This window comes from Salvelinus fontinalis, chromosome 23, assembly GCF_029448725.1.
Source record: "Salvelinus fontinalis isolate EN_2023a chromosome 23, ASM2944872v1, whole genome shotgun sequence".
NCBI classification, from domain to species: Eukaryota; Metazoa; Chordata; class Actinopteri; order Salmoniformes; family Salmonidae; genus Salvelinus; species Salvelinus fontinalis.
The window spans coordinates 22,691,961-22,710,825 of NC_074687.1; the positions used below are offsets into that span (position 1 = coordinate 22,691,961).

Genomic DNA, 18,865 nt, shown 5'->3' on the forward strand with positions numbered 1-18,865 from the left:
CTAACTATTTAGCAGTCTTATGGCTTGGGGTAGAAGCTGTTAAGGGACCTGTTGGTTTCCGGAGTTGGTGCATTTTGGGCCTCCCTTTGACACCGCCTGGTATAGAGGTCCTGGATGGCAGGGAGCTCGGCCTCAGTGATATACTGGGCCGTACCCACTACCCTCTGTAGTGCCTTGCGGTCGGATGCCAAGCAGTTGCCATATCAAACGGTGATGCAGCCGGTCAAGATGCTCTCAATGAACTTTTTGAGGATCTGAGGTCCCATGCGAACACTTTTCAGCTTCCTGTGGGGGAAGAGTTATTGTCATGCCCTCTTTACAACTGTGTTGGTGTGTGTGGACCATGATAGATCCTTATTGATGTGGACACCAAGGAACTTGAAGCTCTCGATCTGCTCCACTACAGCCCCGTCGATGTGAATGGGGGTGTGCTCAACCCTCCCTTTCCTGTGGTCCATGATCAGCTATTGCTGTAGTTGAGGGAGAGTTTGTTGTCCTGGCACCACACTGCCAGGTCTCCTCCTCTCTATAGGCTGTCTCATCATCATCAGTGATCAGGCCTACCACCGTCGTGTCGTCTGTAAACTTAATGATGGTGTTGGAGTAGTGCGTGGCCAAGCAGTCATGGGTGAAAAGGGAGTACAGGAGGCGACAAAGCACGCACCACTGAGGCGCCCCCGTGTTGAGGGTCAGTGTGGCGAATGTGTTGCTGCTTACCCTCATCACCTGGGGGGCGGCCGTCAGAAAGTCCAGGATCCAGTCACAGAAGGAGGTGTTCTGTCCCAGGGTCCTTAACTTAGTGATGAGCTTGGAGGACACTATGGTGTTGAACGCTGAGCTTTAGTCAATGAACAGTATTCTCACATAGATGTTCCTTTTGTCCAGGTGGGAAAGAGCAGAGTGAAGTGCAATAGCGATTGTGTCATCTGTGGATCCATTGTACCTGTGTTTGAGTGGATGAGAGGTTGAGAGTGAAAACCAAGAGGAAAGAAACCAAGATAATACACACATAATCACTATTCTTTCTAGACTGTGTGTATTCTTACAAAATGTATGGAATTTTACATTCAGAGGCAACTTATTTCACATTTCAGTCCATCTATCCTCTCTTATTCAGCTTGTTCACTGTGTGTTTTGAGTGTCATGGAGGTTTGTTGTCGTGGTGATGATGATGTGATGTAGGTTCCTTGCGGGGGTAGCTCTTCGACAAGGCTGACAACAGAGTGCCACGCTGTCACAAACCATCACGGTCAAACACAACACAAGACGTCCAGACCCAGCTTGCGTGACACTCACACTATGAGCCACGTGACTTCTGAAAGTAAACAAGCAGGCCATGTATACCGTACTGTATAGAGGCTCTGTACTTGTTTTATACTACTTGTTACTCAACTTCTTTATACTCAACTGATAGTGTATACTACTCAGTCAAGTACAGTAAGACTCCAATCAACATTATTTATGTATGAGACAGTCTTGATAAACTTGATATAGAGATGTAAACTGAAATTCACCTATAAATGAATGTGATGTTGAATCCCAGATGACAATCAAATGCATGTTAGCAGATCTATCCTAGAAATGACTTAAACTTTGACTGAACTGAAGGGCATGGAAGAGGAACATCACAGTGTAACTCCAGATTAACTGATAACTTCAGACTTTAACAGTGCCCGTACAACAACAAAAAACACATGTCAAATTTGCAGTTTCACATGCTTAAATCTCACATGTGAAATTATATTTTAGCATCATTTAGAATTCACATGTTAACACCATATATGAGAAGAAAAACATGTTTTCACCTGTTTATTGCAGTTGTACAAATTTGCTGTTTCACATGTTAAAAACGTTCAGGTCAAAATCAGATATGCAGTTTCACATGTGAAAAACATTGTCACGTGAAAATCCAACTTTCAGATATTTCACATGTATTGTTGAAATAGTGTAATTTTCGTCACATGTGAGAAGGTGGTGTTAACATGTTGCAGTAGCAATGTTTCCACATATAGAATTTATAATTCTGTAATGCCATTCTGTAAAAAGTTAACTTAGCCTACCTGAGCATAATAATTAAAAGTGTGTTAAAAAAATATGGTTTCTAATTCCTGAGCCATACGTTCACAGTGGCTGCAGACATGTCTCTCTTCTTTATACACTGGTCAGTGACGTTTGAAAAGAACAGAGAAGATAGCGTTCCATGATTCCTTATTTATCCTTTTTTACATATTTTAACACCTGTCAGAGTTCATCTGTTAACTCAAGTTACCTTTTGTCTGAAAACATTCAAAATACGTCCTCTATACAGCTAAAAACAGCAATGTGATGTCAAAACAAGTTGACTTTGAAGTTAAAGAAACTGTGTTGATCCATTTATCTGATTTTGTTAACCGTTACTTTGGACAAAATCAAAACGGAAATTTTATTGTAATGCTTTTTGTATAAAAAAGCTTAAATAACAGATACATTTTAGCAAATTATGAATTTTGCGATGATTCGTGGTTAATCACAGCATTTCCGGCACTAAAATTGATTTATTTATGACATTCTTGAACAATTTGACACCCCTAGCTGACCTTACAATGTGAAAATACACATGAACGTGTAGCGGACATGAGCCGGTCATGGCTGCTCATGGTCATGTGATGAGGTAGCCCGCCTGCGACTTGAAAGTTAGTGTTGGCCCTCTTGGTGAAATGGTCAAGACGTTGGCTTTTCCCGTGGAAGACCGGGTTCTAATCCCGGCAGTTCTAAAAAAAAGCACACATAACATTTTTAATATCACATTTTGAAATGTCATGTGTCATGTGAAACGTTACATTTGTCTGAAAACACTTTTTTTAAGGGTAGTGTTCCCCTTTGAGTGCATATGAAAACTAAACACCATTTTCTGATATCACCTGAGAATTCCCTAACAAAATAACACACAAAAAAATGTCAAACCAAGATGTTGCTCTGAAGCTGAGAAAACACACACTCTCATACATAGACACTGCCTCACCTATATGACTTCCTTTAACCTGTCTAGGATCAGCGTGGCGCTAGCGGCACACCCCCCCCCCCCCCACTGAAAAACCAGTGCCGCGAAATTCAAAAAAAATATTTTTTTAAAATATTTAACTTTCACACATTAAAGTCCAATACAGCTAATGAAAGACACAGATCTTATGAATCCAGTCAACATTTCCGATTTTTAAAATGTTTTACAGGGAAGACACAATATGTAAAGATGTACATCTATTACCTAAAAACACATTAGCATAATCCACCATCTTTTATTTGTCCACCAACACCAGTAGCCATCACCAATTCGGCTAAACTAAGATATTTATAGCCCCTAACCAACAAAAAAACTCATTAGATGACAGTCTGATAACATATTTATGGTATGGGATAGGTTTTGTTAGAAAAAAGTGCATATTTCAGGTATATGGCATAGTTTACAATTGCACCCACCATCACAAATGGACTAGAATAATTACAATGAGCAACGTGTTTACCTAACTACTAATCATCAAACATTTCGTAAAAATACACAGCATACACGAATCGAAAGACACAGATCCTGTGAATACAGACAATATTTCAGATTTTCTAAGTGTCTTACAGCGAAAACACAATAAATCGTTATATTAGCTTAGCACATAGCAATTAGCAGCCCAGCATTGATTCTAGCCAAAGTGAGCGATAAAAGTCAACATCGCCAAAAGATATTAATTTTTTCACTAACCTTCTCAGAATTCTTCCGATGACACTCCTGTAACATCACATTACAACATGCATATACAGTTTGATCGAAAATGTTTATATTTAGCCACCAAAATCATGGTTAGACAATGTGAAATGTAGCTCAGCTGGTCAGAAAATGTCCTTGCGCCACTTAGACAGTGATCTACTCTTATACATAAATACTCATAAACGTGACTAAAAAATATAGGGTGGACAGGGATTGATAGACAATTTAATTCTTAATACAATTGCGTTATTACATTTTTTAATTTATCCTTACTTTTCAATACAGTTTGCGCCAAGCGAAGCTACGTCAAAAAACATGGCGTCCTAAGCCACTAAAATGTTTCGACAGAAACACGATTTATCATAATAAAAATGTCCTACCTTGAGCTGTTCTTCCATCAGTATCTTGGGCAAAGGATCCTTTCTTGGGAGAAATCGTCTTTTGGTGGAAAGCTGTCCTCTTGCCATGTGGAAATGTCAACTGAGTTCGGGATGAACTGAAAAGCATGCCCAACTTTTCACATCGTTGCAAAAATAAATGTCCCAAAATCGCACTAAACGGATATAAATTGCTATAAAACGCTTTAAATTAACTACTTTATGATGTTTGTAACTCCTATAACGAGTGAAAAGATGACCGGAGAAATATAACAGGCTAAACTAACGCTTGGAACAGGAGAGGGTCGGTGTCTTCCACGCGCGTTACGCAGCTCCCAAAGAATGACTAGCTTCAGAGTTTTTTCATTTGTAGGGCCTGTGAACGCGCAATCGAGCCCGTTGGAATCGTCATCACGTAAAGGCATCCAGGGGAAGACGTAAGAAGTGTCCGTATAGTCATAGCAACGACAGTGCCCTTTTAACTGACTTCAGAAAAGTGGCCAACATTTCTCAAGTCTGACTCCATGTCAGGGAAATTGCTGTAGAATGGGCTCTGTTCCACTTAGAGACAAAATTTCAACTCCTATAGAAACTATAGACTGTTTTCTATCCAATAATAATAATAATATGCATATTGTACGATCAAGGATTTTGTGGGAAGCCGTTTAAAAAATTAGCCACATTAGCATAAATAGTCTAAACAGCGCCCCCATCCCCAACAGGTTAAAGATGAAACACCATCCTCATAGTGTTAAAGAGATAAAGGAAGTATTGAAGTATATAAGAACCACACATCAGGCTGCAGGTTAGATGAATGGAATGCAGACAGCTCAGGGTGTTTGAAGTGTCTCCTTCCCCCATTTGACGATGCTAGGAAGGAGTGGAGGGAGCAGACACCTCAATGCACCCCACCTGGGAGCAATGCACTCTGGGAAGGGGAATGCCATGTGATGTCATCACCCAACACAAGGACCCCCTTGTCCCCCCAACCCCCTTTCCCCAGTGGGAGTGGGACTGTAACAACTTTTAGCTAAAATATCTGATCATACGCACAACTCTCATGAGACATATATGACATGCACAACGTTATTGTATGTGACACAAGGTGAAATGAGTAAATGTGGGATAACAGTGAGTTAGTGAGGTAACCCCTGGATCTCTTTACTATTTTAGAAGGGTGTGTTTTATTAGAAGGGTGTGTTTTATTAGAAGGGTGTGTTTTATTAGAAGGGTGTGTTTTATGGTAGGTTCAGCAAACACCCCCACAGTATCAACCAGAGACCATATCCCCATGGTCACCTCAATGTAGAGTCATGGAACGTCATGGAACGTCATGGAACGTCATTATACAGAGCTGTAATCCATGTAATCCGTAATCCATTGTTTACATTGATCAAAGACAAACACATTCAGATTTAGGACAGGCATCTCTTGTCAAAATGTTGAACCTATTTCACAGATACCATATTTAGGGGTGTTATGCATGTGTGCAAAATTGTGCTTTGGTTAATATCTGATAGGATATTTTGAGTCACTTTGCATGTTTATATTGCACTGATATGTTTTCCGTCTGGTTGTCATACTCGTATAGGAGTGGAGAGGTAGTGGAGCTAGTGAGAAGAGAAGGGAAGAGATATGTTAATGTAGGGATAAGGGCTTACTGATGCAAGGCCCCTAAGCCCGAGTGAGATCCACTGACTTTGTCTCCACCAGCTCTTCAGCACACGCACACACACATCCACGCATACACATGCAGACAAATGAAGACACACTCACACGCAAACATCTCAATATCTATGGAGATGAGAGGTAATCATGCTAACGTGTGTTCAGTCTACCCAACATGCTTATGGTGTCATTACACTCTTACCTGTTTACCTCTCTCTCTCTCTCGCTATCTCTCTCTCTCTCTCTCTCTCTCTCTCTCTCTCTCTCTCTCTCTCTCTCTCTCTCTCACGCTCTCTCTCTCTCTCTCACGCTCTCTCTCTCTCACGCTCTCTCTGTCTCTTTCTCTCTGTTTCTCTCTCTGTTGTCCTGTCTCTGTCCCTGTCTTTTTCTCTCTCTGTCTCCTTTTCTCTGTTTCTCTCTCTGTTGTCCTGTCTCTGTCCCTGTCTCTTTCTCTCTCTGTCTTTTTCTCTCTGTTTCTCTCTCTGTTGTCCTGTCTCTGTCCCTGTCTCTTTCTCTCTCTGTCTCTTTCTCTCTGTTTCTCTCTCTGTTGTCCTGTCTCTGTCCCTGTCTCTTTCTCTCTCTGTCTCTTTCTCTCTGTTTCTCTCTCTGTTGTCCTTTCTCTGTCCCTGTCTCTTTCTCTCGCTGTCTCTTTCTCTCTGTTTCTCTCTCTTTTGTTCTGTCTCTGTCCCTGTCTATTTCTCTCTGTTTCTCTCTTTCTCTCTGTTGTTCTCTCTCTTTCTCTCTGTTTCTCTATTTCTCTCTGTTTCTCTCTTTCTTTCTCTCTGTTGTTCTCTCTCTTTCTCTCTGTTGTTCTCTCTCTCTCTCTCGCTCTCTGAGCTGGAACAGGTGGAGTTTTAATTATGCATTAAAATATACACACCGTAAAAAATGATTGAGGGGCTTTGTAAATGGGCAATTCCATGGTAACGGAATTAGCTTAGATTCAGATTTATCACTTTAAAATTATAATCAAACAAACTTCTAATTTTAACAAACTATACAACTCAATGCACAATGAATACTTTGAATCCGGGGTTGGAACCAAAATTATTTTCCAATCATTTGTTTTTAACAGATCCATTATTTTGGGGGGTTTTGTTCCACAGTTCCGACCAGCAAAATAAAGTTATAAATCCGTTCGAATCCCCAAAAGTACCAGTTTATATAGTTTCTTTCTGTTCATTTTCAAACCTCCAAAATATATATTTTTAAACATTTAGCTCGACATTAAGTTACTGCACCAATCAGTGTGGCTAGAGCAGCTTGCTATGGAGTGGCAAGCTATTTACATGCATTTGACAGACAAGTGTCGGTCGCGAGATGCGACTGAAATTTTGCGGGTGGTTATAGAGCGAGAAATGGTGGAGGAGGAGGCTTGAAGCGCTTGACATCTTGTTGTTATGACATGCATTATCTGAATTAGGCCACAGCATCATACCTACGGAGGAGCGGCTTCTATGAAGGAACCTTGAACGTCTTTGAACTTCAGAGAGTTGGCTTAACGTTGCTTGTGTGTGCAGAGCTGCACCAGAATTAAAATATAATTCTGTTAACAAATCCACGTGATAACTGTAGTATCTTTAACTAGCATTGATGAAGTGAATCGATTCTTCTATAATAACAATTCTCTCTCCCTAATTTCTGAATCCCATTTCTAACGTGAGTAGCCTACAGTAGACTATGCTTCAGAGGGGGAGGGGCAGGTAGCCTACACACACACACACACTGGCAAAGATTTTCAGCTGGCAGGCAGACACTGGAATACGTTTCTGAGGTACAGAGTGAGGGCTTTGCATGGGTGTTTTGTTGCGTTTTGTGGGACTGGAAAACCATTTCTGGAACGTAAAATAATGTTATTAACCGGTTCCCATGCTTTTAAAATAACCACTTTCATTCCCCGTTCTGATTCTGTTCCTTGAACTGGTTCCAATTTACACAGTACATTTAAACTATGGTAGAAAAAGTATGGTCAAATCTCCCTCAGTTTTATTCTGTAACCAAATGTTGTATCTGCACAGTTCTTCCTGTAAATGTGTTAAAAGTCATCCTTGGGTATTAGAGTTATATGGTTTGTTAAACTTTGAAATCATTGGTTTTTGTTTGGTATACATTTCAAAGTGAAAAATCTATCGAAGCATATTTCAGTTACATGGAATTGCCCAGATATTTCCCCAAAGAATCTATGATTTTCACATAAAAATGCAGGTTTCTGGTTTTAGTTCAATATTTGAATACCTTACTTAATGTTGATGAGTTCAAAAAGCATGACATTCGAAAATGTAAATTCAATTTAATATACTGAAAAATCTGAATAATTATTTGCATGTAAAAACAACTACAAGGGAAATTGTGTTTAATTTATTACATTTTCATAATATTTTCTCTAAACTTACATTTTTTTGGCTCATTTTTTTGAGGAATGTTGCAAAAAAAAAAGATACATTAATGCAATGTTATATGCATGTTTGATGAAAGAAAAATATATTTCTATATTAGTATTAAACAGTTTGTTGTGTAATGGATCACGATGAACGTATATCAAAACTGTCGGGCAAATCGACATTCAAAGATGAGACCACCCATTCCCACCATCAATAATATATGTGCACAACACTTAATGACAGTGGCAAATGCAGCATCCTATAATCCTTGCAGATCTACTTCCCCTTACAGCTAGTGGAATGAGAACTATCTTTAGGTTAAAATGGATAATATTCAAAAATATAAATGTTAAACAATAAGACAGAATTACTGCAAGTAACTAATCAAAAAGATCTAGTGAATAATAACAGTTTTGGAATTGATCAAATTCAGTTGGATTCAAGTGTTTTTTTTAAATCCTGAACTTTTTATATTAGTGTTTGCGAAAAACCCAAAGTTAAGTATATTATACTTAAGAGTCACTCATGTTGGAAATACTCAAAAAGCTGATGCAATTGTTGCCTCAATTTTCTAATTAGAACTAGCACAATATTTTGTACAGTGCAGGGACCCTCTCTGATCCACTTGACTGCTCTCCTCTCTCTCCTCATCCCCCTCCTCCCTCCTCACTATCACTGTCTTTCTCTATTTCTCCTCTCTCTTTCCTCATTCCCTTCTCCCTCTCTCTCCTTGCTCTACTTCCCTCTCTCGGTTTCTCTCTGCTTGTTCTAACTCCCTCCCCCTCTCTCTTTCTTTCTCTCTTTCTCTATCCCTAATCTCCCTCTCCATCCATTGCTCTCTCTCTTTCCTTGCCCCCCTCCCTCCTGTTTCTATATCACCCCACTCCCTCCTTTAGAAGTTGAGGGTTGAAGGACTCCATTTCAAAGCCAGACACGTCTCGGAGACTGAAGGGAAGGTTTTGTTCCGCTGCCTGGCACACTTCCGCTCTCAAACGGCTGAGTGAGCGTTGGGAGGGACGGTAGAGGAGGGAAGAAGAAATCCCACTTAATCTACTGATTCTTCCCTGTTCTGTTGTCTTTTGTTCTCTCTTCCAGAACTGTGACGTAGCTAGTAGTCCATGGATATTCAGGATATTCAGCTGTTTCTATCTAATCATCTCAGCCTCTTTCATCAGCATGATGTATGTGCTCTCTTTCTTCCTCTCCCTCTCGCCTTCTCCTTCTCAGTATCTCTCTCTCTCTCGCCTTCTCCTTCTCAGTATCTCTCTCTCTCTCGCCTTCTCCTTCTCAGTATCTCTCTCTCTCTCGCCTTCTCCTTCTCAGTATCTCTCTCTCTCTCGCCTTCTCCTTCTCAGTATCTCTCTCTCTCTCGCCTTCTCCTTCTCAGTATCTCTCTCTCTCTCGCCTTCTCCTTCTCAGTATCTCTCTCTCTCTCGCCTTCTCCTTCTCAGTATCTCTCTCTCTCTCGCCTTCTCCTTCTCAGTATCTCTCTCTCTCTCGCCTTCTCCTTCTCAGTATCTCTCTCTCTCTCGCCTTCTCCTTCTCAGTATCTCTCTCTCTCTCGCCTTCTCCTTCTCAGTATCTCTCTCTCTCTCGCCTTCTCCTTCTCAGTATCTCTCTCTCTCTCGCCTTCTCCTTCTCAGTATCTCTCTCTCTCTCGCCTTCTCCTTCTCAGTATCTCTCTCTCTCTCGCCTTCTCCTTCTCAGTATCTCTCTCTCTCTCGCCTTCTCCTTCTCAGTATCTCTCTCTCTCTCGCCTTCTCCTTCTCAGTATCTCTCTCTCTCTCGCCTTCTCCTTCTCAGTATCTCTCTCTCTCTCGCCTTCTCCTTCTCAGTATCTCTCTCTCTCTCGCCTTCTCCTTCTCAGTATCTCTCTCTCTCTCGCCTTCTCCTTCTCAGTATCTCTCTCTCTCTCGCCTTCTCCTTCTCAGTATCTCTCTCTCTCTCGCCTTCTCCTTCTCAGTATCTCTCTCTCTCTCGCCTTCTCCTTCTCAGTATCTCTCTCTCTCTCGCCTTCTCCTTCTCAGTATCTCTCTCTCTCTCGCCTTCTCCTTCTCAGTATCTCTCTCTCTCTCGCCTTCTCCTTCTCAGTATCTCTCTCTCTCTCGCCTTCTCCTTCTCAGTATCTCTCTCTCTCTCGCCTTCTCCTTCTCAGTATCTCTCTCTCTCTCGCCTTCTCCTTCTCAGTATCTCTCTCTCTCTCGCCTTCTCCTTCTCAGTATCTCTCTCTCTCTCGCCTTCTCCTTCTCAGTATCTCTCTCTCTCTCGCCTTCTCCTTCTCAGTATCTCTCTCTCTCTCGCCTTCTCCTTCTCAGTATCTCTCTCTCTCTCGCCTTCTCCTTCTCAGTATCTCTCTCTCTCGCCTTCTCTCTCTCGCCTTCTCCTTCTCAGTATCTCTCTCTCTCGCCTTCTCTCTCTCGCCTTCTCTCTCTCGCCTTCTCTCTCTCGCCTTCTCTCTCTCGCCTTCTCTCTCTCGCCTTCTCTCTCTCGCCTTCTCTCTCTCGCCTTCTCTCTCTCGCATTCTCTCTCTCGCCTTCTCTCTCTCGCCTTCTCTCTCTCGCCCTCTCTCGCCCTCTCTCGCCTTCTCTCTCTCGCCCTCTCTCGCCTTCTCTCTCTCTCTCTCTCTCGCCTTCTCTCTCTCTCTCTCTCTCGCCTTCTCTCTCTCTCTCTCTCTCGCCTTCTCTCTCTCTCTCTCTCTCTCTCTCTCGCCCTCTCTCTCTCTCTCTCTCGCCTTCTCTCTCTCTCTCTCTCGCCTTCTCTCTCTCTCTCTCTCGCCTTCTCTCTCTCTCTCTCTCGCCTTCTCTCTCTCTCTCTCTCGCCTTCTCTCTCTCTCTCTCTCGCCTCTCTCTCTCTCTCTCTCTCTCTCTCTCTCTCTCTCTCTCTCTCTCTCTCTCTCTCTCTCTCTCTCTCTCTCTCTCTCTCTCTCTCTCTCTCTCTCTCTCTCTCTCTCTCTCTCTCTCTCTCTCTCTCTCTCTCTCTCTCTCTCTCTCTCTGTGTACATACTGTATACCTTTGTTAGTATGCCGGACCGTCCTATAACACTAATTAACAAATTTACTCTGTAGCCTGAAGTGGGTGATATTCTGTTCCCTCCTCTCCTCTCCCCCTTCTCTCCTCTCATCTCCTCCCCTCCTCTCTTCCTCTCCATGTGTGATGGTCTACTGCACTACCTGTTGGTTTTGAAGCATTAGCATTATAGCACCCTCAGGCTCTCTTAACTTCCTGTCGAGATGAATCTGCATTACAATACAATATGTTCATATCATTACAATGCCAGGCACATCACTTAATGTAGTATCAATCCACAGCTATAGTACGGCACAGCCCACAGCTAGGTGGCTAGGTGCTCCAAGACATGGCAAATAGGACCCAGTATGTGATTCTATTACAACACATTAGCTGACTTCATCATAGCTAGTGTTTCACAAATGCACGTGTATGTGTCTCTGTATGCATGTGTGTGACAGTTCCTGAAAGTCAAGTCTTGATACACCTCTAACCTCTCCATCTGAGGAGATGGAGATGGAGAGCCCCCATGGTATTTCAGCTGTAAAAGAAATCCAGGGCATGATTTATATTTAACAGGTAATTTACCTTCCTAATTACAGGGCAGTTAAATAGAGAAATACATTAAGTTGACCTTTGACAATATGAATGTCCCAAAACTCATGCCCGTTCCACTCTCACAGAGAGTCCATAGACAAACCAATCCACTTTGGATAGTATTGTTGTAGTCTTGTAGTATTTCTGTATTATTGTTGTAGTCTTGTTGTAGTATTTCTGTATTATTGTTGTAGTATTGTGGGTGTTTTCTCTTCACCAGGAGTTAATGAAACTAACCACATATTGATGCTATGCCATTGGCTCTCCCGCCAGCCCTTCATCACTACAAGTGGTTTGTTTTTATTCATGCACTCTATTGAGTGAACAATCTGAAGTTATAAGAACGGTGTGTACCTGCCATCTCTCCCTGTCTCCCTTTGCGCCAGCCTGCACTGTGGGAAGTATCGATTTGGTGGCTGGAAAATAACAAATTAGCGAGGGAGAGATGGAGTTAAACAGTCTTTTAAAGTGAACAAAGGCACAGAAAGGAGCCCTGAAAACAAATATCAACAAGGCAAGGTTTAATCCTTTAATTAAATGAGTTATGTTTTCCCTATTTATTTATCTATTCATTTTTCTCAATGATTTTTTTATGCTGGTAGCAGGTTTTGGAGGTTGCTAGGTAACTGGTACAGGAAGTACTATTTGTTCCTGGTTGATGTGTTGTCTGGCAGTGAGTACGCACTTTGAGGACACACACACTCCAATAGACACATGCACATATGCACACACACACATTGACAGGCAGGGAGGGAGGGGGGTCTGAAGGAGCCACTGTGCCCATAGCAGGGTCACTGTTCTCAGACCCTTGCTGGTCCCCAAACAGTCTCAGCTGGAGCCCCAGGGTCATTAGAAGATGAGGAGGGTGACCTCCAAGACCCCAGCGTGGTGCAATGTGTGTGTGTCTGTGTCTGCACAGTGTCTGTGTCTGTGTCTCTCTGTCTGTCTGTACATGAGAGAGTTAGCCCCAGCCCTCTGTCCTTGGCCTATCAGACTTCTGTCTGATTGGGTGTGCACAGGTTTCAGGCTTAGGGAGTTGTGTCTGTCAACAACCATGTGGAGAGAGGGAGAGAGAGGGAGAGAGATGAGAGGGAGAGAGATGAGAGGGAGAGGGAGGGAGAGAGATGAGAGGGAGAGAGATGAGAGGGAGAGAGAGGGAGAGAGATGAGAGGGAGAGAGAGGGAGAGAGATGAGAGGGAGATGAGAGGGAGAGAGAGTGAGAGAGATGAGGGGGAGAGAGAGGGAGAGAGATGAGAGGGAGAGAGATGAGAGAGGGAGAGAGATGAGGGGGAGAGAGAGGGAGAGAGAGGGAGAGAGATGAGAGAGAGGGAGAGAGAGATGAGGGGGAGAGAGAGGGAGAGAGATGAGAGGGAGAGAGATGAGAGGGAGAGAGATGAGAGGGAGAGAGATGAGAGGGAGAGAGAGGGAGAGAGATGAGAGGGAGAGAAAAGTAGGAAAGGAGCCAGTATCCCCTGGGACCTCCTCCCTCATTCCAATGTTCCAGTGTAGTTATCTCTCTCTCTTTCAGCCCTATTAAGCATCACACACACACACACACACACACACACACACACACACACACACACACACACACACACACACACACACACACACACACACACACACACACACACACACACACACACACACACACACACACACACACACACACACACCTGTTGACACCTTCAGTCCTTCACTCTCTCTGTCTGTACTGCCTCCCTGCTCCTGCAGCTCTCTACCTGAAATATAATAAATATGGTGTCCCAAATGGCACTAGATTCCCTCTATAGTGCCCTATGGCGTACTGGTCAAAAGTAGTGCACTAAATAAGGAATAGGGTGCCATGGGGATTCAGTTTAAGACCTGGTGTTCCTGCCTAGATGGAGTTTGTTAGCTACTAAAGATATGACTAACAAGGATTCTGAATGCATCCCAAATGAGATCCTATCCCCTATGAAGTGCACTACTTTTGACCAGGGCCCATAGAGAATAAGGTGCCATTTAGGACACAGGTGATGTGAATCACTAAGCACTGCGTGAAAAACATTAAAATGTTTTTGGTCAAAAACCCAAAACATTGTTCATATCCATTAACCTGTCTAGCCCCGGGGTGCCGCTAGCGGCACACCCCCCCCACCCCCACTGAAAAGGCAGAGCCGCGAAATTCAAAAAACATTTTTTTTTTTAATATTTAACTTTCACACATTAAAGTCCAATACAGCTAATGAAAGACACAGATCTTGTGAATCCAGCCGACATGTCCGATTTTTAAAATGTTTTACAGGGAAGACACAATATGTAAAGATGTAAATCTATTACCTAAAAACACATTAGCATAATCCACCATCTTTTATTTGTCCACCAACACCAGTAGCTATCACCAATTCGGCTAAACTAAGATATTTATAGCCCCTAACCAAGAAAAAAACTCATCAGATGACAGTCTGATAACATATTTATGGTATGGGATAGGTTTTGTTAGAAAAATGTGCATATTTCAGGTAGCTGGCATAGTTTACAATTGCACCCACCGTCACAAATGGACTAGAATAATTACAATGAGCAACGTGTTTACCTAACTACTAATCATCAAACATTTCGTAAAAATACACAGCATACACTAATCGAAAGACACAGATCCTGTGAATACAGACAATATTTCAGATTTTCTAAGTGTCTTACAGCGAAAACACAATAAATCGTTATATTAGCATAGCACATGTGCAAACATTACCCCAGCATTGATTCTAGCCAAAGAGAGCGATAACGTAAACATTGCCAAAATATATTATTTTTTTCACTAACCTTCTCAGAATTCTTCAGATGACACCCCTGTAACATCACATTACAACATACATATACAGTTTGTTCGAAAATGTGCATATTTAGCCACCAAAATCATGGTTAGACAATGAGAAATGTAGCCCAGCTGGTGAGAAAATGTCCGTGCGCCATATTAGACAGTGGTCTACTCGTATACATAAATACTCATAAACGTGACTAAAAAATATAGGATGGACAGCGATTGATAGACAATTTAATTCTTAATACAATCGCGGAATTACATTTTTTAAATTATCCTTACTTTTCAATACAGTTTGCGCCAAGCGAAGCTACGTCAAAAAACATGGCGTCCTAAGCCACTAACATTTTTCGACAGAAACACGATTTATCATAATAAAAATTTCCTACTTTGAGCTGTTCTTCCATCAGTATCTTGGGCAAAGGATCCTTTCTTGGGTCTAATCGTCTTTTGGTGGAAAGCTGTCCTCTTGCCATGTGGAAATGCCAACTGCGTTCCGGATGAACTGGAAGCGTGCCCAGAGATTCACAGCGTCTCAGAAATAAATGTCCCAAAATCGCACTAAACGGATATAAATTGCTATAAAACGCTTTAAATTAACTACCTTATGATGTTTTTAACTCCTATAACGAGTAAAAATATGACCGGAGAAATATAACTGGCTACACTAATGCTTGGAAAAACAGTAGTTCGGTATCCTCCGCGCGCATGACGCACCAAGAAAAGAGTTCCTACCTACAGGGTTTTTTCATTTATAGTGGCTGTGATTGGGCAATCGATACCATTCAAATCGTCATCACGTAAAGGCATCCAGGGGAAGACGTAAGCAGTGTCCGTATACTCATAAGAATAACAGTGGCCTTAAAACTGACTCCAGAACAGGGGCCAAAATGTGTAAAATCTGACTCCATGTCAGGGAAATTGCTGTAGAATGAGTTCTGTTCCACTTAGAGACAAAATTTCAACGCCTATCGAAACTATAGACTGTTTTCTATCCAATAATAATAATAATAGGCATATTGTACGATCAAGAATTTTGTAGGAAGCCGTTTCAAAAATTACACGATTTCCATAAATAGTGACAACAGCACCCCCTATCCTTAACTTAAGTCAGGGTTTTCCAAACGAGGTTGTGTAGAGAAATATGCACACAGGGGGCCAGGACTATGTTTGGGAAACCCTTCATTAAGTAACTGTAGTCAATCATGACAGAACCATGACTGCTTCTGCCACTTCTGGGCCAGGCCTGTGCTGACGACATCTGTCAGTGACGGTGGTCTGAGCCTGAGCAGTGGTGGCAGCAGCAGCAGCAGCAGCAGTGGAGGTGGCAAACGTGTGTGGGTGTATAACGTAGCGTGCAGCGGAGGCCTGTTGATGTCATTACTGTCACTGTTGGCGTTAGAGTTGTGACAGGCCTCTCTCAGCATCCCTAATGACTCCCTATTTCCTATGTAGTTTACTGGCTCAGGTCAAAAGTAGTGCACTATATAGGCAAAAGGGTGCCAATTCGGAGGCAGCCCCTTTCTGTCCGTGACCTCTAAGGACAGCCACCATGACAGGGGTGGGGGGATGAGGGGAGGACGGTCATGTCACTTTGATTCATACTAGCTCTGGCTGGGTGGGTTTGCAAAGTCTCAACGGTCATTATCCTTTCTAAATGTAATTTAAGTGTGAAGTGATGGTGGTGCTGATGGTGATGGCTGTCCTTCTGCTTCACCCTGGTACTGAGTGGATCGGAAACAAACTTGGAGCAGAAAGTTTTAGCAAAGTCTTCCTTGACCTATATCGGTATCTTACTCACACGGTTGCATCGCAGGTGAAAATGACCTTCTGATGAATCCGTTTTCCAAGCTGCTCTGTGTCTATGTTAGCCTGATCCCAGATCTAGTTGTTTTGTCTTGCCAACTCCTGTGGTTGTTGTCATTGCGGAAAACCATAGGAGTTGGGAAGATGGCATAAACAGATCAGGACAAAACATATCTGGGACCAAGCTACATTACATGGACACCTCCCTACTCGTCGATCTCATTCCAAAATCACGTGCATTAATATGGAGTTGGATCCCCTTTGTTGCTATAAAAGCCTACACTCTACTGGGAAGGCTTTCCACTTGATGTTGAAAATTTCTGCAGGGACTTGCTTCCATTCAGCCACAAGAGCATTAGTGAAGTCGGGGACTGATGTTGGACGATTAGGCCTGGCCGCAGTCAGCGTTCCAATTCATCCCAAAGGTGTTTGATGGGGTTGAGGTCAGGGCTCTGTGCAGGCCAGTCCAGTTCTTCCACACCGATTTCGACAAACCATTTCTGTATGGACCTCGCTTTGTGCACGGGGGCATTGTCATGCTGAAACAGGAAAGGGCCTTCTGCCAACTGTTGCCACAAAGTTGGAAGCACAGAATCGTCTATAATGTCATTGTATGCTGTAGCGTTACACCATTAAAAACAGCCCCAGACCATTATTCCTCCTCCACCAAAGTTTACAATGTGCACCATGCTTTCTGGCAGGTAGTGTTCTCCTGGCATCCGCCAAACCCGGTTTCGTCTGTCGGACTGCCAGATGGTTAAGTGGGATTCATCACTCCAGAGTACGCGTTTCCACTGCTCCAGAGTCCAATGGCGTTGAGCTTTACACCACTCCAACCGACGCTTGACATTGCGCATGGTGATCTGTGTGGCACCTCGGCCATGGAAAACCATTTCATGAAGCTCCCGACTAACAGTTCTTGTGGTGACGTTGCTTCCAGAGATAGTTTGGAACTCGGTAGTGAGTGTTGCATCCGCGGACAGACAATTCTTACGTGCTACACGCTTCAGCACTCGGCGGTCCCGTTCTGTGAGCTTGTGTGGTCTACCACTTCGCATGAGCCGTTGTTGCTCCTAGACGTTTCCACTTCACAATAACAGCACTTACAGTTGACCGGGTCAGCTCTAGCAGGGCAGAAATTTGACGAACTGACTTGTTGGAAATGTGGCATCCTATGGCAGTGCCATGTTGAAAGTCACTGAGTTCTTCAGTAAGGCCATTCTACTGCCAATGTTTTGTCTATGGAGATTGCATGGCTGTGTGCTCGATTTTATACACCTGTCAGCAACGGGTGTGGCTGAAATTGACGAATCCACTAATTTGAAGGGGTATCCATGTACTTTTGGCCATATAGTGTAGATCTCCAGTCAGTGTCCAGATTTTAGTGTATGTCTGATTGTCTCCCTACAGTATCTCCTGTTACGTTTTATGTGTCTGATGTTCTCTCTGTCACCTCTCTTCTCTTCCAGTCTATCCGTGAGGTGACAGGCTATGTGCTCGTGGCTCTGAACCAGTTTGACTACCTGCCACTGGAGAACCTGAGGATCATCAGAGGAACTAAGATGTATGAAGATCGCTACGCTCTGGCGATCTTCCTCAACTACCGCAGAGATGGGAACTTTGGCCTGCGCCAGCTGGGACTGAAGAACCTCACAGGTATGTGTGCATGGTCTGAGATGGGTATCCTGTAGGCTATCTGTCTCTGTGTCTCCTCTGTCTGAAGCTCTGAGATCTCTCTCTCCCTCCCCTCGTTTTATGTGTTCTCTCCATTTATGTATCAGTTTGCCGACCAATTGAACATTGCTTAAAGTAGAGTTTTGCTAAAATAATTAAATAAATCACCAGCGTTCCAGGCCTGCTGCACATATACTATATTTCCAACTTTCTCTTCACATCTCTGTTTCAAACTGTAACAGTCAGACACTCTCCTTTGTTCTAGACATAGTTTGTTGTGGTTGACTGCAAATGTTTGTGTTGTCTCTGGATGTGTGGAGCCATACAAGGACAGTTTACAGTACACATAACCATGGGTCGATAGAACTGTATACATCTTTACTAAATGTCCTCTTTTCAGAGTCATACTGTACTGTTACTCAGCCTAACTTCAGTGAAATCCTGACATTCAGTGACTGTGTGTAAAGTCAGAAGCTCTGCTAGAAAATGACTGCAATGAAATAAGCACTAAATGAATGTCTGTAAAGTGTGAACCAAATGTTAGCGTCAGTTTAATGAGAATAAAACCGAATTGTTCTGAGCTTTTAAAATCAATTGTGTCTGTCTAGATGTAAAGCTACTGGGGATTTTCCTGTGCTGCTATACTGACAGATTTGAATTAAAATCTCTTCACACATAGAGAGAGGAGGACGTGATTGACCTAACTCATAGCTATAGCTCTGTGCTTTCTGCTACTCTTTGTCAGTTTATTTCTCCAAACTATTTTCATTTGGCTGAAATGCAATAACGTCTTAACCCCTTAACTCGTGGGATT

General features: G+C 42.8%; 1 protein-coding gene across 1 annotated transcript in view; it reads left to right on the plus strand.

Annotated features, from left to right (window-relative positions):
- erbb4b (erb-b2 receptor tyrosine kinase 4b) overlaps positions 1 to 18,865 on the plus strand; it is a gene marked incomplete at its 5' end in the record, with an annotated part of 265,305 nt that overhangs the window by 41,994 nt on the left and 204,446 nt on the right. Inside the window, 1 exon segment of the mRNA XM_055878265.1 lies at positions 17,847 to 18,033. Within this exon segment, the coding sequence (XP_055734240.1) occupies positions 17,847 to 18,033 (187 nt within the window).